This window comes from Natrix helvetica, assembly GCF_964273705.1.
Source record: "Natrix helvetica genome assembly, chromosome: 2".
NCBI lineage: Eukaryota > Metazoa > Chordata > Lepidosauria > Squamata > Natricidae > Natrix > Natrix helvetica.
Genome location: NC_138552.1, coordinates 48225671 through 48248775, shown reverse-complemented (window position 1 = coordinate 48248775; position 23105 = coordinate 48225671). Strand labels below are relative to the sequence as shown.

The 23105-nt window shown below is 35.0% G+C and overlaps 1 protein-coding gene across 6 annotated transcripts in view; it reads right to left on the bottom strand.

The window, feature by feature from the left end:
* Window positions 1-1033: 1033 nt before the first annotated feature.
* Window positions 1034-23105, bottom strand: part of PPIP5K2 (diphosphoinositol pentakisphosphate kinase 2) — a 58166-nt gene continuing 36094 nt past the window's right edge. Inside the window, exons 20-31 of one of the 6 annotated variants that reach the window (XM_081942160.1) lie at window positions 22964-23091; window positions 22139-22253; window positions 21455-21562; window positions 21256-21372; window positions 20338-20511; window positions 16260-16421; window positions 14977-15046; window positions 11551-11667; window positions 10758-10859; window positions 6874-7023; window positions 4685-4813; window positions 1034-3511 (exon numbers count right to left, since the gene is read on the bottom strand). In XM_081942160.1, coding sequence (XP_081798286.1) covers window positions 3480-3511; window positions 4685-4813; window positions 6874-7023; window positions 10758-10859; window positions 11551-11667; window positions 14977-15046; window positions 16260-16421; window positions 20338-20511; window positions 21256-21372; window positions 21455-21562; window positions 22139-22253; window positions 22964-23091 — 1404 coding nt within the window. In that variant the 3' untranslated portion in view covers window positions 1034-3479. The remainder of the gene's footprint in view (window positions 3512-4684; window positions 4814-6873; window positions 7024-10757; window positions 10860-11550; window positions 11668-14976; window positions 15047-16259; window positions 16422-20337; window positions 20512-21255; window positions 21373-21454; window positions 21563-22138; window positions 22254-22963; window positions 23092-23105) is intronic. The other 5 variants (XM_081942161.1, XM_081942162.1, XM_081942163.1 and 2 more) reach the window with 5 other exon arrangements.

Genomic DNA, 23105 nt, shown 5'->3' with positions numbered 1-23105 from the left:
TTTCATTTTGATTAATGAATAGGTTAGATGTTCTAATGTTGAAATATTTTATCTGTCATGTAGTCCTTTTTTACCATTCAAAATTTTATTAATTTTTTACAAAGCATAAAATACAAAAATATAAAGAGAGATGAAGGTAAAAAGAGGAAAAGAGAAAAGGGTATTTACAGTCTTGTGGAAAGATCCACATTAGGGATAGAGCAAGAACCATCTGTTTACAATTACAGATTTAAAGGAGACCATTTAACATTGTGAATCTAACTCCCTTGTCACTAACAACATCAAAGCAAACATTCCCAATAGATCACTGCCTAAGCTTTGCTTGAACAGATCTAGGGAACAGAACCCACAACTACTTGATTAATTGGATCTATTGTTAAACTGCTCTAATTTTTAGGAAATGGTGTTCTAATAATCAATCTGCCTTCCTATAATTTCCATCCATTACTCTGTGTTTGGCACTCTTATGTAATAGTAAACAGATTTTGATCTACAGTGTCACATTCTTTCAGATAGTTGAAGAACAGGATATCCTGAAAAAGCATCCAGAATATTACATACGGTATATCTGTCAATTAAAAGAGATTATCCCTCTTATATTTTGCACTGTGGCTCAGAGTGACTTGTGCCCGGTATTTATACTCATGTATAAATTTATACCAAAGTATCATATTATTTTGATAACAATACAGAGCAGCTGTTTTCAATACACTATTGTTGTAGGAAAAGGAATGGCAGAATTAAAAGAGGAATCAGCCTAGGGACTCTACATAGCCACAAACGGACTAAGTTCTGAACCTCTTGAATTCTGTTGACCCTTATCCAGCACTGTGAAGATTATATTGCACGGATTGATCATAAAGTTACCATTTTATCACTGTTGTAACTGAATAGTTGCTAAATGAGACAGTTGCTAAATAAGAACTACCTGTAACGATAGCTCTTATATTTACATTTACTTAAGATTGTAATTCTGTATTCAGTCTCTTAGGAATATTTGTCAAATAGGACAAAAAATCATGTTAAAGATCAAGTAGAATGGATGCTGCTTTTTTTGCAGACTCTTTTATTTAAGAGCACATTGTATTTTTATGGCAAAGCTTTGGTTGACTGGAATGTTACACATAATTAAACAACATTTTGTATAGAAAAACAGAATATAACATATACATTCATAGGTGAGCAAGACAAACATTGTCCATATTAAAAACCTGTATTTTAGATGAAATGCAATGAGAATTGTGAACCCATCATATATTTGGTATCTTAATAATTGCTTATATAATCCCATATAATAGGCACAGCAATGTGATGGCAAGCTTTATAAGCAATTACACTTTTAGGAAAAATTACTGAATAAGAAGTATTTTTATTCTTATAAAGGCACTGAAACCAGGCCTCTTGCAGTATAAAGGAAAATATTACCATTCCTAAATTATAGAGTTACTGCATAGACTGAAAACATATTAACCATTCAATAATTGAACAGGATATAAGGGAAGTCAAAAGACAACTAATATATAGATGTTGACAAACCTGAATATTTTTTTTAAAGCAGAGTTCCAGTTTTGGGATGTCTGATAACGCTGATTATTATCTTTAAACATTGTCCACCAGTAAGCATTAATAAAAAAATCAATGATATGCCTATTTCCTATTTTCCGCTTCTTACTGGTTCAAGCGAACAAGTAGTGGTGGCGGCTAGAGCACGCGCACATTTGCTAACCAGTAGGGAAGGTAAGTGAATCCCAGCACTGGTTACACCCATACATTCAATGATGAAACAGTAATTTCATAGAATTGGTTTTGTTGCAATTTCTTTTCATTTGGAAATGCGACAAATTACAGCATGTACAGATATATAAAATTACAATCATGAATGTAAACAGACCAGCTGTTTCTGCTTTTATAAAGCCCTGTTATGCTTCTATAGGACTATACTTTTAAACAGTATTCTGCAGAAACCTATGCGGCAAACTTTTTTTTAAAAAAAAAACCAAACCTTTGGATAGTATGTAAACACAAAATAAATTCATAAATAATGCAATCAAAATTAACTCATGCCCTATACTAAAGCATAGGTTAGAATAGTCTTGCACAAATTCCAGATATTGATGTAAACAAAAATGCGGTAAATCATGTATATACTGTCCATAACTGACTCCCAAAATGTCTTATATTCAATTAGGAAAAAGTAAGAGGTACTTCTACACCAATACTGAGCAGGCCAGGTGTCATCTTAGGGCAAGATACTAATATATGGGTATATGACTTTTTGGAGAGTACCCCTTTAGCTATGTAATTACTACAGTGAAATCTCATTAGAAGGTACCTTGATATAATATGAAGGATGTGAGGCTTCCAGAAGCCATATTTAAATTGAAGCATGGAGAGAGATTACAGTCTAAACCTTGCACTTGACAGATGAATGAACTAAATGGAATGAAGTCAAGACCAAGATTTTGTTCCCTATACAACTGCTGCTGACAGAGAAAATAATTGGCATAGAGTGAGAATGAGTTTTTAACTTAGTAGTGAGCATGCATGAAATAGAAATAAAATATTTGCTATGAAACCATTAGCTGTGCTACATTAGCATTAAAAATGTTTTCTTTTTAATTTGTTTTGATGGCCCTGACTTTTGTCAAGTTAGAATAAATCTTCAGTGAAGCTGATCTGTGACCCGAAACCAAATTTAACTTTTAACGATACAATTGTACAATATTATATAGATGCTATTCGTGCTTATATGACTCAAAATATATGACACGTTAGCTTTAGAGTATTAATTTCTACAGCAGGTTGTTCAATTTTCTTTGCATTTTCCAAGTCCAAGAATCTAAACAGTTTTCATCTGTAAGTCAAACAACATGCACGAGTACCAAAAATAAAATATAAATTGCTAAATTCTAGTTTAGGGATCAGTATTCAGAAAAGTAGCCATTAACTGGAGCCATGTTAATATTTCTTGGAAATGAAAAAAGGCCTACTGTAAACTTTTAAAAGGCCAATTGTAAATCTGTCCCCAAATAACGACCTTTTAAAATCTTTGTCTTTTCTCCCTTTCTAACTGTGTCTGCAATACAATACTACTATGCTAGGCTGTTTTGGTTTTGCATTGTGCGCATATTTTAGACAACAAAGATGGAAATATTTTGTGCAGTTTTTACATTTATCTGTACCTTAAAATTACAAGTGTAAACTTTGTTGCTTTTTATATTTTAGAAAGGAAGTCACCGTTAACCTGAAAATATACAACTTATGCATTCCAGAAGTTATTTCATATACAATGAAACACTCTTTGTGGCAAACGTGATTTCAAAAACTGCCTTTTTCTCTAATGGTTTGTTCGTTATAGAAGAGGCAATGAAGTGTTCCTTCAAGTTTTGACTGAAGTGCTTAATTCCTTTTCAGAAAGCATTTCACTACTAACATTACACTACTATTATTTAAATCCTTTTTGTCTTCTAATGGTACAGTCAAATATCAGGAACTGAAGAGCAAGTGGCACCTGTACAGAAACAAAATACTATTTCAGTCAAATTTTAAGATGAATCCATAATGCCTCAATCGGAGTTCAAAATAATTTCTACAAATGAGTTCAAAAATTTCCATAATACCCAGTCCATTTGAAATTTGCACTGTATTGTAAATAACTGGATTTAAATTCAGAATGGTGCTTTAAAATATATGCTTATGTTTTGTGAACAAAACTAAATCAGAACAGCTGAAAGTCTTCTTAAGGCTTAAAACTAAGTTCCTTGCCAAACCTGATTAGATCAAAAGTTTACTCACATTTTTCAATTATTTAAATGTATACTTATTTACCTCTTTGAATCACTCTTAAAACCAAAACCTCTGGATATGTTTTTTACATCACATGTCAATTTAAAAATTGATAATCCTCTGCTAAAGTTAAAATTATAGCTATGCATAACTTACAGAAATGTTTACATAATTGGCTTCACATATGGCTTTTAATGTAAACTTGCAATATTTAATAGAATCCCAAGAAAGGAAAGGGGCTGGAAGCAAACTGAACAGTTCTAGCAAATGATCGATCGGTAGTAAGAAAGCCAAGATTTTATGAGCCACAATGTAACACAAAATACTTTCAACTATAGCCTGTTAAAGCAAGATCTGCAAGATATGGGGGGACACTACATCTGGAGCATTCAAAACAAGTAAAAGACCCTGAAAATGTGCTTTATATTAAATATGATTATTATATAGTACTTTAAAGGGCATCTCTTTTTTCAGCTTTTTCAAGTCACTGGTGCAAGCAAAAAAAATGGTACAGTACTTCATTTTCATAAGTCAAACTATTTTTTCCATTTGAGTATTAATTAAGCACAATTGTAAACAGAGATAGTCCTTGCTTAGTCCTTGCTTAACAAACATTTGTTCAGTGATCGTTCAAACTTACGATGCTCCTGAACAGAGACAGCTGTTGCAGTGTGTGGTCACATGATTGCAATCTAGGTGCTGGCAACCTTATGACCAATTGTTCAAATGCCCCACAATCATGTGATCACCATTTGCAATCTTTCCTGCTGTCTTCCCTAGAAAGTCAATGGGAAGTCAGCAGGGAGGTCCCAAGGACTCCCTCTGGTTTCTGGGGGAGATGACCAATTAAAAACCTTACTGATATGAGAACATGTACACTTTTTCAAGCATTACTTACGTGAGGGGCTTCTCTCAACAGCTCTCCGCCCTGCAAAGTCTTCAAATGTTGTTGGTTGGATTTTAGCAGGGGTATAAGTATTTAAAGAACACTTTCTTTCTGTTATGGATTCAATAAATGATGGAGAACCTAAAAGATTAACAGGGGCAAGATAAGAAGTTCTGTAACAAAATGACACATTTTTTTTGAGCATCGCTATTAAGGAGAAATTTCCTAACAGTGAAAACAACCAACCAGTGGAATGGCTTGCCTTCAGAAGTTGTGGGTGCCCCATCAAGAAGATACTGGACACAACCATTTGTCTGAAATAGACTCTCCTGCTTGAGCAGGGGGTTGGACTAGATGACCTCCAAGGTCCCTTCCAACTCTGTTGTTCTACGTTTATGTAAATCTTTAAGAAATAAAATTACTCAACCTGACTTTGGCATGCCTCTTCTCTTTCAGTCCCTTAGATCATGAGCCACACCACTGAAACGTTGGATAGATCATCTTTGGAATGGTAGTGGAAGTACACTTTCTGGAATTTTCAGTCATCAGTATGAGCAGCTGGATATTGTTCATTGTTGTATATTTAGGTATAGGTTTACTCTCTTTTTTAATTCATTAGATTTATCTCTTGCTCTTTCAGGATACATTATATATATTATCTTCTAGTGAGTTTCCATGGAATGGAATCTGGGTCTTCCACTGGTGGTCCACACCTTGCCCCCTGTATATAGATAGTCCTTGACTTATGCCTATTCATTCAGTGACTGTTCAAAATTACAACCAAATGGACTTACAACCCATGCCTGAAATTACGGCTGCTACAGGGCCTCTACAGTTGTGAACAAAATTTGAGCACTTAGCAATCCACAGACCACAGGGAAGCTTGCAGAACCCTCCACCTATCTCCCCTTCCCCACCCTGTCTCATCTGATAACCATAGGCCTTGGGCCTGTTTCCCACCCTGCTAGGTCCCACACTTTCCACCCCATAATGGATTGGTCACTCACTTTTTTTATAGATCTCTGGCAAGCAGCCACTCTTCCACAGGACCTTTCTATACAGTGGAGGTCATGTGATACTATCCTGGAAGTGGGTGCCATTTTGGAACAGCTACAATTCATTGCCGCCACTGCCAAAATGGCAGCCACTTCCAGGCTGATGTCACATGGCTGTCAATGTGTAAGGAGACCATGTGGCAGAACTGCTGATTACTGAAGATCTGCCAAAAGATAAATGACTAATCTGTGATATGGGTGATGAGAGTGTGAGGCCCAGTAGGTCAAGAAGCAGGACCAAGGCCTGCAGGGACTCAGTTAGGTGAGAAAGCAAGTCCAAGGCCTGTAAGAACTCAGTGTGTTGGTAAGCAGAGCATGAAGTGCCGCAGGAAATGGTGAAGGCCTAGGACAGACCACATAAGAGCTGTGAAAATGCTGCAACTGGAACAGGGAGAACAGGGATCATTGGGGTCATTAAGCAAGATGATCACATAGGTGTCTCACTTGACAACCATCACAACTTGCAACCGTAATAGGTAGGCTCCATTACGGTCATAAGACTACCTGTATTACAATATCACATAAATTAGCACATGGAAAAATTTGTAAATTCTGCTGGGACTTTAGAGGTAAGGTGAAACTGATTTAAAAAGTAGTCTTGAACAAGAGAATGTTGAGAAAAGCAATTTAACTTTGGGGATTTTTAGTATTTGTAGAGGTGGAAATAACCTTTGTTATTATATATTACATTCTAAACACATAAATCTGGCAATTGCACAGTATCGTTGCTAAGCAAGATTCAGTTGAGTGAATCTATCAAAATGCTAAAGCTAAGGAGAAATAAGAAATGCATGTTTGTTTGGAAACTGTCATCCACTAAAGGACTGGTCACCAACAGTGTTTCAACAGGCCTTTGGATGGAATATGTACTCCACATTGTTTGGAATCAAGTATTTTTAAATCTATACAAACAAGCAAATCAATACAATTGTAAGCTAGCCCCTTCTGTAATTGGAATTTCATGACCATTTATCTTGGACACCGTTTTGTACCGTATCTATGTCTTAGATTCTGTTTTTCTAAATCTTAAGTATATAAAGAGATATGTAAAAGCAACTCAAAGTGCTAATTCTGATATTTTAATGAATTGTTTACACTTAGCAATGTTTTGCAGTTTGAAAAATAGAACATATAGTAAATAATTACGAAAGGAAGGTGTAGATGTATTTGGTAAATTTTCACACGAGGTTGAGGCTGTAATTGAGGCAAGAAATTCATCCACTTGCTTTAAAGACAAGGAGTTATGGAGAGTTTCTAGAGGACAAATTGAAGGCACCATGGAATATAATTCAAAGCCTAAAAAAGAAAAAAAACCCACAGATTTTCATCATAAAATCTGTAAATTTTGAGAGATATTGCATGTCAAACATGAGAATAAAGAATGGTCAAAAATCACTCTGGCTCTCACTCAAATATGTAAATACATATGAATACACTGAATATAAATACATTGACCACTTCACAAACTAAAGTAATACTTAGACCAAAGGATTCATAGGTTATTTCACATGAAGCTCATAATTCTATATAAACGTAATAGAACATGCATTTTTAAATTAGGCAGCAATTTAACCATCACTTACATAGCTGTAGTTACAGTCACATATATATGCATTTTAGCAGAAGCCCTATTTAAAAATTAGTTAAGTTAATGTTGCAATATATCGGAAGACTATTTCTATAACCAATGAAACTGTGTTTCCCACCCAAGTAGGAAAATAAATTATACATTTCTGAGTTAAAATTTAAGAAAGGTCCTTTCATAAAACATCAACATGCAAGATTTAACATATATTAAATAATACCGTCCTCATTAATTATACAAAAATTATTTCAGACAAAACTAGAGGTATTCTAGTATTTAATGAGTAAGAAAACTTAACTAAACAAATATTTGATTGTGTGGATATGTATACATACAGACATATATGAGAGATTTGAAGGAGTTTCATGAATTGATTGTGACAGTGCCCCACAAAATGATGTCCATATATTAACAGTTTAAAGAACGAAACTGTATTTCATTCAATTTAGATTGCCAAAATATTTTCAAGGCATTTGTTTCAAAAACAGGATTTCAACTGAAGTAGTTGTTCAAGGACACATTTAAAATGTAATATTAATGTTAACTCATAATCTCTCAATGATTTCAATACCACTTTTGCTTCTTTATTTTTTTAAACCTATAATATTTCATATGTAAAGTAATATTTATTAAGGATATTTGGGCATTTGGTTTAATTGTAGCAATTAAGTTTCTATGTATAATTCAAATTAATTGTATTTAATACTTGGTAAAATAAACTACAACAGTATACATGCAGGCAAGCGCAAACCCTTTCTTTGCATTACAGTAAATTCCACAAGAACTGCAGCTTTTCTTTACCAGACAAAAATCTATAAGCACAAGTAACTCCAGGATTACAAGAAGGAATTTTATAGCAAACTATTTTTTTGTCTTAAAGAGCTCATGCCTATCATCCAAATGTTTAAGATATCAGTACCTTGAAAAAAATGTAGAGGAAAATTTTATTATAATTAGCATCTCTCCTTGGCTCTACAGTGGGAACTAAGTAGTCACACATATACTCAACCTTTAGCAGTTCTATTATCTAATTATTAAATGCTTTTTAGATATTTCCTAAGAGGATGTTTCTGTGAAAAAAAAGAAAAGAAAACTTCCTTCTTAAGTTAATGTCTTTAAAACAAGCGCAGCTTTAATTAAACAATAGTTCTAGGGTAATTTTTATTGCAATATGTATCTATATCTTAACAAGAAAGACAATGAAAGGGTTAGTGCAGCAACAAAAAAGCCACCCTGTCATCTTACATTTGAAAGCTATAAAGACATACCACTGGAGCCTAGAAATTCCTCAGAGGAAACCGACCAGCACCTATAGAGGTCTGGATGCTCTGCATAGAGGCCCAGAAAATAAGGTAAAGCACTGTCAGTAGGTACTGATTTCACCATATTTCTTGTACTCAAGATGAGAAAAGGGGAAAGACTGAAAAAAAGGTTAGGGTTACCAAAGTCGAGAGAGAGAGGGAGAGGCTCCAATGAAAAGGTGAGGAAAAGACAATAAACCACGCCTCTGTCCCTAAGAGTCACTACCAATGAATTGGAGAGCGTCTTTAACGTTCAAATAAATACCTAAAGCATGCAATAAATTATTAAAGATACTAAGAAACATATTAAATAATCAGAGGAAGCTCTGTAATGTAGTTGTGCATAATATATAAAGTATATTAAGAACATAATTTAGATGGAATGCATTTAGCTATTAAACAGAATTTTCTTAATTATGCAAATATGTAAATAGTTAACATGAAAAATCCAACTTTGCTGCTTTGCATGATCGCGCTAAGCTTCGTTCTCTTTTTAGATAGTTTAATTTTAAGAGTTCAAACATGTTTTTCAATTTCCAAATTGATGCAAAGATTTATAATATACAGAAATTGTCTTTATAAATGTTTTTCATAATTAAAGGAGATCTGTTATAGGTAGTCACTGCTTTTTGACTGCTGTTTAACAACCATTTGAAGTTATGATGGACTCAAAGTTACAACTGTCCTCAAGTTACTATTGCTGCACCACTCTATGGTCACATGATCACAGTTCACTTGCTTGACAATTTACAACCTGGTACACTATTTTGTGGTCATATGATCATATTTTACCATTTTTTTGCCATTTTCTGGCAAAAACCAACCATTGGATAAACTTGGAGTTACAAACACGTGATTTGCTTAACCACCATTTAATTTGTTTAACAACCACAGTGACTCACTTAACAATCATTGTAAAAACAGTCATAAAATCAAGTCCAGTCACATGGTAATTCGACTTATGACCACAACGACTTGTGACCAGAATTCCGGCCACAACTGGATCATAAGTCAAGTACTTCTTGCATTTTTTAATTGTTTCTAGTAATCAATGTATCAAAGAGTTAACTTACAGAACTAACTAGTTCTGTAACTTCAGTAAGAGCCCACATTTCTTTTTACTTATTGATGTTTCTTACTTAATAGTACTGGAAAGCTTTGAATTAAGGATTGAGGGCAGTATTATTATTATTATGGGGCAGTTAGTTCAGTTTCTGTAATAAAAGGATTGACTCTGGCAAAGTTTGTAAAAATTGTTTCATATGGGAACAGAAAAAGGATATTTTTCCACATCATCTAATTTTAACAACAAAACCAGTTTTTAATTCGTTCACAGTCTTCAAGGGAATGCAGCGATATATTGATTAATATATATTGATTAAATAAAATCTGGTTCCATCATAATGGGAAAAAGATTGAAATGAGGGAAACAACTTGTGTTATTGTTAGTATAGTGTACCACTTTAACTTTTATTTTAATGCAATGCAGTTTCACAAAAGATGATTGATAGATTTCATTTCAAATAACAATTTAAATTAACAGAGTGCTCTTATCAATAGCTATTAATGAAATTAAATAAACAGTCGACCAAGTATAAAGGCAGTGTAGCTTGGGGTGTTTGAGACAAAAAGAAGTAGAAATGCCTTTTCCTTTTTGCCTTCTGCGATTCCCAACACCATTTGATGGTTGCTATTGGAAACAAAATGCTTAAGAAAATGCACTTTGACCTGATTTAGCAAGACACTTTTTTATGCTGTGGTACAAAGGTTCAGGATGAAAATATCTAATGCAGCAAGAAGGCAAAGAATATTACGAAGAGAGTCCAAGGAGCTTTAAGATCAGAATGTTTAAAAAAAAACATGTATTAAGATGTATTCATTGTGTGAGTCATTTGGATGAATATGTATAATTAGATTTGAATTATTTTTTTCATATTATTTCCCCCAAAGATTTGATGTGTGAATTAAAAAAAATAAAATTAATATATGAAAAGGGATTAATCAATTGCCCTAACTAATAATTGGACAAATGTCTATGTGCTTAAGATGGAATGTAGAAAGATAGTGGGATAAATAATATCCAACCCATTTTTGAGGGGGATGAAGCAAGGGAATATTTTTTTTTAAATAAAAGCAAAACATACCATTGGTTGGGTGTCGAGCAAATGTGATAGAAAACCTTTTAACAGCAGAACCACGTGTGGTGTCTGAGAAAGAGAAAAACAGGTACCTGAAATTCAAACCAGCTACCAGAAGAGGGACATTTCAAGAAAAGACAGGAAGGTGGGAAGAAGGGAAATAAAAAAAGATTAGAATTAAGTGGCATGCAAAAGGTATTTGAAAAAGTGCACAGGCCAAATAAATTTAAAAATAACCTTTCCTTGATATTAACTTGGATTTTAATGGAGTGCACGGACTTAAAGGAGTAACTACAATTTTGATACACAAAATGATGCGTGATTGGCATTTAATGTTCAGGCAGTGACAGCAGAAAAAAAGGTGTACGTGTTTTTTATTCTCAAACATGTTAGAAAATATTGCAATATCATTCAAAATTTGGTGCTGTCATTTCTATTAATTATCCAAATTGTCCATTATATATATATATGTTTTATTCCTGATCAATTTCAAGAATTTCCAAAATATATTTTTCAAAACATTTTTGGTGATACTTCGAAACTTTAAATATTTTGTACAGATTGTATTTCTTAAAGCTTTTCTTCAGAAGATGATATATTACAGAAGAACTGAAGAAACATTAACCTCAACCTAATGCTGAAAAGATAGGCAGTGAGAGTCACTGCATTTAATAGTGACAAATAATAACCTAGCCTTCTTCTCAGTCAAAAGATTTAGGCCTTTTAAAAAAGTGTTCCTCAGTGTGCAAGATAGTGGGCATGTGTAAATGTAAATGCATGTGCGAAAGTGTGCACATACCATCTATGCAGGCAGAAGTCAGCTTTTTACGATGAGTACGAGCATAATCCTGTAGATTGGGTGCACTTGAAGACCCCCCGAGCACTGAGGTGCTAAACAGGCTCGCACAGTGAGACCCTGATGGGAGTTAGAGAAAATACATACAAAAACCAGGTGTTCTTCTATTCACATTGGGATGCATGCAGCATGCAAGCATTTTGCTCTTACCACACAAAAGGCACCTTGTGGCATTGCCTTTGGATAGATTTGCATTATGCTTGTAGCATCCTAGTGATATTTACAGTAATTTCCTATAAAAATTTGTGTTTTTACCAAAGATAAGGCTGTGAATGATAAACAAACTTGGCAAAGGAAAAAGATGGCAGTGTAAAATAAAACAGATTGGAATTATAAAGGTTAGATTTCGGAAACTGTACTTAAACTGAAAAAAAAAATGAAGACAGAATTCTAGATTCAGCAGAACTGAACACATGTTTATATGCAAATTTTCCTGGAGTTTTTAAGTAGTTCTCAAACAATCTGCTTGTGGCTTACATCCATTTGGGTCTTTGGTAGATGGATCCCATGAAATATTCCCAGTAGCTAAGTTCACTCTACTTGTATTAAAATATATTAATTTCAAATTAATATTGAAATTGTATAAACTGTGTTTTGCTAATAATTAAAAAATCTTATTTATAAAAAGTAATATTAATATACAATTACAAGTTTATTTTTCAATGGCACATTTATCACTATCTAATTCACATTTAAAAGTTACAAAAGAGGCTACTGTAGCTTTATTTTTTCAACTATTGATAAAATGTGTTTCTCAATGGATCTTGTAATAGGAGAAATTTCCTACTTAAAAACTGGTCTATATTATTTTAACCATATGCCCCTAACAGCAATGAGTTGCAGTAGCTACTGTGTTTTCCCAAAAATATGACATGTCCTGATAATAAGGCCATGCCACATTTTCTGGGCAAAAATATAAGCCCTCCCCCACAAATAAGCCCCCTGGACAATACCCCACCTCCAGCCAGGCAGAGCGCCGCTCACCAACCTAGTGTTGTCCAGAAGGTGCCAAGTCACTGTAACCGGTGGGGGAGGCAAAAGTGATTGCGTTGATTGGCGCCTTTGGGATACCGCTAGGTTGGTGAGCAGCGCTGTGCCCAGCTGAAGAGGGGGTTTGCCAGGCGGCTACTCTCTTGCGAGCGGGCTCCCAAACAGCTGGGCACAGCCTCATGGGTGAATGGCTGTGTTGCGCTGTCGCAGCAGAGCAACACAACAACCATGAAGCGACCACGCTTATGAGCAGCCACCTGGCAAACCCCCTTTCCAGCCAGGCACAGCGCCATTCACTGACCTAGGGGTATCGCCAAGTCGCGTGAGCGCCTGTTCGGCGGCGCCCGGCGCCCGTGGCTTGGCACCCTCAAAATGCCAGTTAATGGCACTGTGTACGGCTGGAGAGGGGGGTTGCACGAGCGGCTGTTCCGCTCCTGCTAGCGCGCCTCCCAGCCTCACTATGCCCTGGCCCAGCTCTCCCTGCAGAGCCAGGGCACTTCCACTGCCGCCGCAACCACCATCCCAGCATGGCTTTTTCGGCGGCTTCCAAACCGAGTCTTCCAGCAGTGGCCGGTCTGGCGTACGCTCTATGGTTGTATGTTCTGCCGACAGCTGGCCCACAACCAGAGCGTATGCCCAGAGCAGCGGCAGCGGAGGTGCCCTGGCTCTGCAGTGAGAGCTGGGCCAGGGCATCGTGAAGCTGGGAGGCACATGAGCAAGAGTGGAACAGCCGCTCGCGCAACCCCCCTTTCCAGCCATGCAGAGCACCTTTCACTGGCATTTCAAAGGCGCCAAGCTGCGGGAGCCGGGCGGTGTCAAACAGGCGCTCACGCGGCTTGGCGATACCCCTAGGTCAGTGAATGGCGCTGTGCCTGGCTGGAAAGAGGGTTTGCTGGGTGGCTGCTCGTGAGCATGGTCGCTTCATGGCAGTTGTGTTGCACTGCTGCGATAGCGTAATACAGCCATTCGCCCATGAGGCTGTGCCCGGCTCTTTTGGAGCCCGCTCGCAAGAGTGCAGCCGCCCGGCAACCCCAAAATAATAAACCCTCCCCTCATAATAAGGCCCAAGCCATATTTTGTGAGTAAAAAGAAAACACGGTATTAATGCCTTAACAAAAAGCAAAACATTACTAGCACCTGTGATGATGAAACTCATCCAACGTTGAGTGCCACAGCTGTAGCAAAACTTTTTGAAGCAAAGTTATACTTTCACTTATAGACATAAGTAGATCAGCCTTTTTTCCCCCCCACTGATAATGTGATATAGCATATAGATGAAGATTGAAAATTAGAAAAAGTAAATTACGAAAACCAAGAGCACCTATTGTATATGTATTTTTCTAAGGAAACTTCTGATATGATGAATACCAATTAAAGGCTGTATTGAAGGAGTACAGAATTTAGCAGAGAAATACATATTTTTTTAACAGGTTGCATGTCAAGTTATTTGACAGTATTTATAATTTTGCATGTTCTGAAAGTGTTATACAAACTGGATCATCTATATCAGGGGTGTCCAAACTTGGCAACTTTAAGACTTGTGGACTTCAACTTCAAAGTTGAAGTCCACAAGTCTTAAAGTTGCCAAGTTTGGACACCCCTGATCTATATGTAACAACACAAATCACTAATAATGTACTATTGACAAATATTAGGTTGCAGAAAGTGAATGTTGAGTCTGAAAACCCTCTACATTTGCTGCGTTAGAAGACCAGTTCCACTGAGCTGGTTCTTATTCCCATTCAAAAGAGTGCATAAAAAGAGTTTTAGCCTTGAAAACTGGTAACTTGCGATGACTTTTTCCTCTCTTCCTTCAACAACCCTTTTTGGTTTTGTGAAATCTTTTATTATAGATCTGTAAAGCACAAATGGTTTTTTTTGGTTTCTGATTTTATTGCAATCCACCCTGGAAAACATTTTAGATGAAGAAGGCGGCAATAATGCTTTCAATAATGTTGATAAATACAGTAAAGTATTTTAAGAAAGTGTCCTTTTGCAGTACTATTTAGAAAACAGTATTTGGACTAAAATAAAATGTGCTATAAGATAGCAGTTATAATAGCTACCTATATTTATACACTGAAAGCTGTAGTTGATGGAATTTGGGGTAGTGCAAAGAACTTTTATTATTGTTTTAAAAGAAAAGAGAAGATAGCAAATAAGAAAAATAAAAGGAATGGCTTGATTTTCAAGAGCATCTTAACTGATACAGAGGAATATCATCCGAGTAATCTTAGTTTGGTTTTAGTATTGATCCAATATTCAGTTGGTATTAAAATTACTGCGATGCCAAATTGCAAACCTACAAAGTTATCAGAACAAAATTAAAAACAGGATACTTCCATTTCAAAGAATCAGGATTTTATTAGATGTACCTACCTATAGCACTGGTCTTTTGTTCCACAATTGTTCTTGGAGGTCGAAAGAGACTATTATTTTCTGTTGGTGCCTGGGCATAAGAGAGAGATAAATAAGGAAAGCAGTATAATGGGCTGGTTGAATCCATTAAACTTGAAACAGCCGCCTGCTAAGACAGACAAGTATTAAAAAGCCATACAATGGGTTAGTAGAAATACCAACATAATATGAAAGATCATGCAATTATTGCTGAAGGAGTTCCATTTCACTCATGAGATCCTTGCAATGAAGTGGTGCAAGCAGGCATTCATGATAAAACAGAACAGACACCAAGAAAATTATGAAAACACAGATAACTGTATCGTTTTAGTTTAGTTTACCAAATGAATACTCCTAAACTGCGCCTGTATTGGAAGGGGGGAAAAAAAGAGGAAATACAGACAGGCTGATGAAGTCACCATACAATCACTGAACCATACGCAGCCCTACCAGAATGAATTTCTGATGTTCAAAATTAACACTTATTCTCACTTATCAAAATATTTTAAAAAGTCAAGAACAAACAGAAACAATGTAGTTTCTAAAGAAAAGTTTTCACAACAGAACACCATCCATTGTTTAGTATAAACCATACAACTGCTTTAGCCTTTTGAGTAACATATTTAACTAAATATACAATGTTATATTCATTTTCCCATTTCAGCATGTTTTACATGACAATGGGTGAAGTACTGTGGGAAGAATGAGGAGGAGGAAGGGAAGAAAAAAAAGTACATCCAGTTAAGGAAGGTGTGGAGAAAATAATGATTAGTATTAATGATTTTTTCCTGCACAGTTAATGGCAACTGAAAGTATTACCTATTTCTAACCCCAAATATAATCCAATTATTTCCAATGTCAGCAAAAAAAAAAAAATCATTCAGATTTGCTGCCACCAAATTAGATGCTACTGCTTTTATTTCTTTAGGGAAAAAAAGCCTTGAAGGACAGCTAAGCCAGAGCTTAGGCCTGTTTCATTAGGCTACAACCCATAATAATCCATATAGTGCTGGAAGCAGCCAATTCCATAACCAAATACATTCAGTGAAAATTGTGTAGGAAAAAGAACAAACAAAAATAAGACATGCACTTGCTTTTTTCCCCCCAGGCATTTTTGGAAGTAATTATTTTTAAAATCATAGTTTAATGACAGGTGAAGTAATTTACTTTGAACAAAATCCAGAACAAGGGATTAGATGTCCTTAAAGACAATTGGTTCCTGCTTGGAATGCACAGTAACGTTTAATGAAGTAAAGTTTAAAAACCTGTTGCCATGAGCCAAAAATACTGGATGTGAAAGCCAATGATTTAGGGGAGACAGGGGAAGAAGTGATTTGTTCCCCTGATCTGCGTCTTCGACGCCCAGTACCCACACCACTGGTATAATGCAGCCACTCTGGGCTAGACACACTCAGGGGGCTCTCTTCCTGGAAATGAGAAAGGGGGCAAAAAAACAGCAAAGCATGCAACGTTAGAGTCAAGAGCTAAATGGTAAGAAAATAAAATATAGTTGCACTCTTTTCTAGATAGCTCGATTCTAACCAAACAAAACCCACCAGCAACTGCAACTATTCAGCTACTGGTTTTGCTATAGGTACAGTACATCAGCAATATTAATGGTGATTTTTAAATTCTACAACGGAAATGAGTAAAATTGTGTATGTGTGTGTGTATTTCAGAGACACAAACGTATTACTTGTAAACATACATACAAACACATACATAGATACACTTTTGCTGAATCTTGTATCATTAATGCAGTATTCTTATGAAATAAAATTAAAAATTCTTTGGAAATTATATAGCTGAACTTTGATAGCAGTAGCAGGTAATTTCTTAATGCTGAAGATATATTTCACGAACTTTTCCTAATGTCAGTGAAATTTAGCCACATCGATTGTCAGGTTAAGCCTCATTCTTCCTTTTAGTTCTAAGTATAGATAAGTGAACCAAACCAGCCACCAGTAAAAAAAAAACAACTTCCACATCAACAATGCTCAATATACACACTCTCAATTCGGTACTGAAAGATATTCACTATCTTGACACCAAGATAAAGTTCAGAAGGAATATTTTTTTAAAAAAAAATTGTTTATAAATGACAGATAATATATGTTGACACAAACTGACAGTAATTTAATATCAGCATCTAGAGAGTAAAAACCTTTTAATCAAAATATTTTCCGTAACCAAAATCTTTTATTTTAAATGAGTTTTCAATATTTTTCTTTGAGATAAAAATAATTTGACAATGTTCCTTTAAATATATACAAATAATGCCTTCAAAAGAAATGTAATATAGTGTAACAGTATTTTCAAGCTTCCCATATTTAAATTTCAAATAACTATGTTCAGTAAATTTTAACTGTTATAGAACTAATAGAACTCACATGTATAAATCAAAAGCTAGAGAGGATAGGTATAATACTGTTAGAGCAGATCTTTTTGCATCCTGAAAGAAAGCATGTTTCAAAAATATTCATATGTCATTAAAAATTATACGCTGTTGAAATTTAATAAAAGTATTTATGCTCTTATAGTAATACATTTTTCCATTATTGTAAGTGACAAACGTTACAGAAATATAGTAAAACAAAGACAGATTACAGAATTTGCTTTCAACAGACCAGCTAATTCAGAAGTGTTGTGTCAAAAGAATTCAGTGCAAATGTTAGATGAAAGATGGGAGGTCTCAAAATAACAAGACATACATTATATACAGCAATTGTTGGGAAACAGAAGTTTATGTAACAAGATTTCACAAATGATCTGTGAATTCTGATTCCCTGGAGCCAACACTGAATTGTCAATTGACGGAAGGAAGAGACCCTACAATAAGGATTTGGAGACGTCTGCAGCAAGTTACTGTCTTTAAAATGGATGTGTGCAATGTGTGCAAAGCACATTAAAAGAAGACAGGGCTTTCATTTTGAAGCCAGTCACTGTCACCATGGATGCCACTGAAGGTAGCTTACCTGACTACCAAAGACAGGATAGTTTAACAATAAGTGCAAAGAGAAACATCAATTCTTCATATTTTTGCTACATTTAAGTATCATTTAAGCAACTATATCTCTGCCAAACTTTTAAACACTGAGAGCAATCTTAAGACCTATAGGAGACAAAGGAAGATTTTCTATAGTTAAAGTAATGCCAAAAGAAACACCAGTGGATAATTTGGAATGCTAAACACTTCTGCTGTGGAGTACAAAGCAGAAGCAAAGAGATTTGCTGTCAAATCACTACTTCCAGATCATCTAATGCAGTGGTTCCCAACCTTTTTTTGGCCATGCCCCATCTAAGCATCTTTAAAATCCTGATGCCCCCCCCCCCCCCCCGGATATATTATTCTTCCTTTACTCAAAAAGTGAGCTCTATTCACATGGAGGAAGCCTAAAAGGCCATTAACTTGGTTTAAACAAGGTTCAAATTTCCCCCATTAAAAGTCAAATTGCTCCCCTGTGGGGCGTGGGTCCCACATTTGGAACCCCTGATCTATTGCCTTAGTTTTTCATAGATAAACAATGCTAATTACTTTCAGCTGTTTGGGGTTTTTTGACTCCTGAAGTCAGTTTTTGACAACTTGCAACTACCTAGTCTGGTCCCTGCAGTTTTCTTGGCAAGATTTTTCAGAAGTGGTTCGCTACTGCCTGTTTCCATGGGCTGAGAGAGAAGGACTGGCCTAGGTCAGCCAGATGGCTTTGGGCCTAAAGTGGAAGTAGAATTCATAAACTCTGGCTTTCTAGCCTGATGCCTTAACCATTACACCAGGGGTGTCCAAACTTGAGAACTTTAAGACTTGTGGACTTCAACTCCCAGAATTCCCCAGCCAGCATAGCTGGCTGGGGAATTCTGGGAGTTGAAGTCCACAAGTCTTAAAGTTCCCAAGTTTGGACACCCCTGCATTACACCAAACACAGCATTCCTACTGAAACCACTTAAAAATACTAAAATTCAGTTATATAAAGTTGCCAAATGTTTTGGAATTATTGTTGTACTAGTATTACTCCTTTCTAAGAATAAAAATGTAAAATATTAGCATACGGGATATCTTGTTCTTTAGGTCTTTTTCTTCTACCACTGAAATATTAATTATAGCAAATCTTTCTTCCTGAGTCAGACCACCTCATATTACAATTTTTGCTAATCCACATTCCAAATGTCTAGGAGCATCACAATTTCTTATTGCATATACAATCCGGATTTGGTTCTCTGTAGGTTCACATACAGTTCTATAAATTATGGCTGAAATTTGTTTTCATTTATGGCTTGCTTGTCTCTCTGATTTTTCTGGATACCTTTCTGTCATCTTGAAGAAGCGTATCATTCTTAATTTAAAATATTGTGAACTCTCAGCCCAATACTTGGCTTTCCTTAGTTTTGAGTTAAAATGGAACTGAGATAGATAGATATTTGGCAATGATTACCAGAAAAAAATTACAACAACATCCAAAAACTATGATAGTAGTCTGTTGGGAAGAACTTTCAGTCTATTAATACTGCATTTCTGCCTCACTAGAGTGCGCTTAAATTGGCCAGATAAAATGCTGTGCCATCTCTATTTGATATTTTACACATTGTAGTTCAAAGATTCTCAGCAGGTGTCATTAAAACATCCAAGTTACAAAAATAAATTAAGTAAGCAATTGTAAATAATCTTAAATTTAAACCCCAACAATAAAAATAGTAGAAATAATCAACCAAGTAATCAAGAAAGGTGACATCATCTCAACATAAAAGACTTCTGAATTAATTTTTAAAAACCTAATTAGGGACAAAGAATGGAAGGGAGTATAACCTTCGGGTGCAAGAGTATTCATGCCATACCTGGTGAAGAAAATTGAACAAGTTATGCATGTATTGCAGTGTCTCCCGTTTTATACAGTCAGAAACACTGATTTAACATTCCCACTTTATTTAATTGTTCTAATAGGGCTCATGGCTGATTAGTTTCCAGACATCTACAAAAGGGTTCACTAATTCTGTTTTATAACTATTGTTCAGAGATATGTAGACTTTTTCTACATATACTTGATTTTCCCTTTGTTCCTTGACTGCCTTCCTGATTAAGTATAATATTATAATTAAGTAAACTGTATACAAGATTAATGTGGGAATGTGTGCACCATTGGAATACCTCAAAGGCCAGGTTACGGAAACACTGTAATGGAGTAAATCTATTTTTATGGTTGCTAGGAGTTGTGATTTAATGGTTGATAATCAATCAACTAACCACTATAATACTAGTATGTTTTGTAATTTTTCACCAAAGTACCACCAAAATCAATTATATTGATTAGTTGGGGAAGAACTCTAAAAAAATACTGGGATATCTAAACTTACTTCTGTTGAACCCATTTTTCTGGGTCTGGAAAGGGGTGACTTCCTGTGTATATGAATTGGATCTGACACCATTGGCTTGAACATCATTATTGAACGATCAGTCTCATCTCTTTTATAAGAATGGGGGTCCTCATCATTCTCATTTCTATGAGATGTTTGCTTTGAATCATCATTCTAGAGGAAAACAGATATTTCATGTAATGTAACATTTCGTCTAAAAGCATCATTCCCTTGAATATTACATATCATGGTCTTAACTTGAAATGTGCATGGTTGTGACTATGACACACCTACGCTGTTATTCCCATTCAGTTATTAATCAATTGATGTTAAGAGACATCACATGACTACCATTTGTGATTTTATTGCCAGCTTCTCCATTGACTCTGCTTGTTGGAAGCCAGTTGCAAAACACATAAATGGAAATCACACGACCACAGGACATTGATGGTAAATGCCCATCAGTTGTAAAGTGCCCAAATTTCAATTACTTTACCATGGGGACTTTGTAAATGTGAAGACCAGTCAGGAAATTACTTTTTCAGTGCCATTATAACTTCTAATGCTCAGAAAACATGTTAAGCAAGATCTATTATGCCTTCTCCATATTGAAAAGTACACTAAATCAAACATGCCTAATAACAAAGGTATCAATTCTGTTATAACAGCACTCTAATTCAATATGTAATGCAAGTCCTTGCTAATTATTACTTAATAGACTGGCTTCTATTTTACATAATTACATGGAAATAGTATAATACCGTCTGACTTAAAGTAGTTAAATACATCTCTAAATATATTTGGAGTTTCTAAACTTAAACCAAAACCTGGAGATTTTTATTTAAGCAACCAAATACTGTGAAATAACATGAAAAGTTCTCTAAGTTTCATATGAGAAACATTTCTAGAAGCATTTACCTCCCGTGAAGCAGGTCTGTATCCAAAACCTGATGGTAAGTTTTTATCTTCTTCACAGCCTTTAGCTCCTGGACTAAAATGTAACTCTACATGGAAGCGTTCTTCTGATGAGACCTCCTAAATAAATGGATAAGTCAGGTCATATTCTGACTATATGTAATTGGCTTTTCTCTTAAATTATTGTTTATTGTTTCCTTACCTTATTTGGATCTTCATACAACATGATAACTATTTGGGTCATGTAATTGAGTTCACTGACAACATTAAGGTAATCCATAGCTCTCTTCCACTGTTCATCTTTTGATGCCTTAATGAAAAATGTAAATATCACTTGTTTAGTATTCTGTGTGTGCTTATCCCCCTTTTTATTCTAATACTAACTGTAAGTTGCAATCTTAAATGTATTTACAATATAGGTGCTCTGAATGTATCTTCAGTTGTTATATTTTATAATTCAGTGTTGACAAGTAAAACATCAGAAACATAAAGACACATTGCCAGACAGAAATTAATCCTAAAGCATTTATTTTTTGCATATTATTTTTAACTTATTATCAAATCCATTAACATGCAAACTAGGCTATTAAACTTGTTCAACAAAACATGGCTTTAAAACTTAGTTTAGTTTATATATTAACTAGTATTTTCATATGTTTTAGAGCACAATGAAATCACAAAAAAGTAACACAGTTTTTGCAAAGTAATCAGTCAATGTTTCCCTTACTAAAACGATTAGAAGTCAACTATAATGACTCTTTAGATAATCTTTCAGGTTATTTGTGAAAGAAAAATTATTACTGAACAAGTAGTGTATTCAGTTGGTTATGAAATGTATCTTCTTATCTTTGGTGATTCTGAAAAGGATTGCCACTGAAATACTTACATCGCATAAAGAACCATAGCGAAGAGTTGAAAGCAATGAATGGACATGACTCTCACTGGTGAAGTACAGCCTAGTTCTCACGTGACGTTCAGGAGACATAACCCCACTAGAATACCTAAAAATAAAATTGCGGGTGAGTGAAGGGAACCATACATTGTATACACTATTCAACAGATCTAAAAATCTAAAATTTCTAGATCTAAAATCTAAACATTAACTAACAAACATTTCCACAGTTTTCTACTAATAATAATGAATTAGGAAGCTTCTGTATCAATTTTCTCCTGCTCATGATTAATTAACCTAGGCATAAAATGATATATTTTTGTTTTTGTGCTTAAATTTTATGCAGCCTTTATGAATCCATATTTATTTTGGACCTAAATCTCAAATTGGAGGAACTCTGAAATCTTAATCAGTGATACATTTATATTTAATAAAAAATGTACTTCACACTCTTGAATTGTCTGAAGTTGAACCCTTGTTTTAAACTGCAGAATATAATGTTGTCTGCATTTGATAATCTGTGCATCCTTGACCAAAAATAAAATCAGAATCTTATCAGAACCTTTGCCTAGAAACTAAACTGTAAGTGTAACATGTGAGAAACTAAAATTACCTTTGAAAGTAACATAAATTAAGTTCAAGTACCTCAATTTACCATGTTTGTGATCATATACAGATAAAGACCATAGGTTTTTTAATGCTAAAATTATATAGACTTCATAGAAGGACTGGAGGCTACCACTTTAACTAAATATTTATCTAAATTTATTGTTATCTAAAGGCTTTAATAATGTTGAAAAAATGGTTAAAAAAACTTACAATGGATGGAGTTTGTTAACAGTATCATCATCCTGAGTCCTCTGAAGATCAGACCGAATTTTCCTCAGTAGTGGATTACAGTAACCTTTAGCAATCTCTAATTTTTCAGCCTCAGTAATACCATATTCCTTAAATGCAAAAA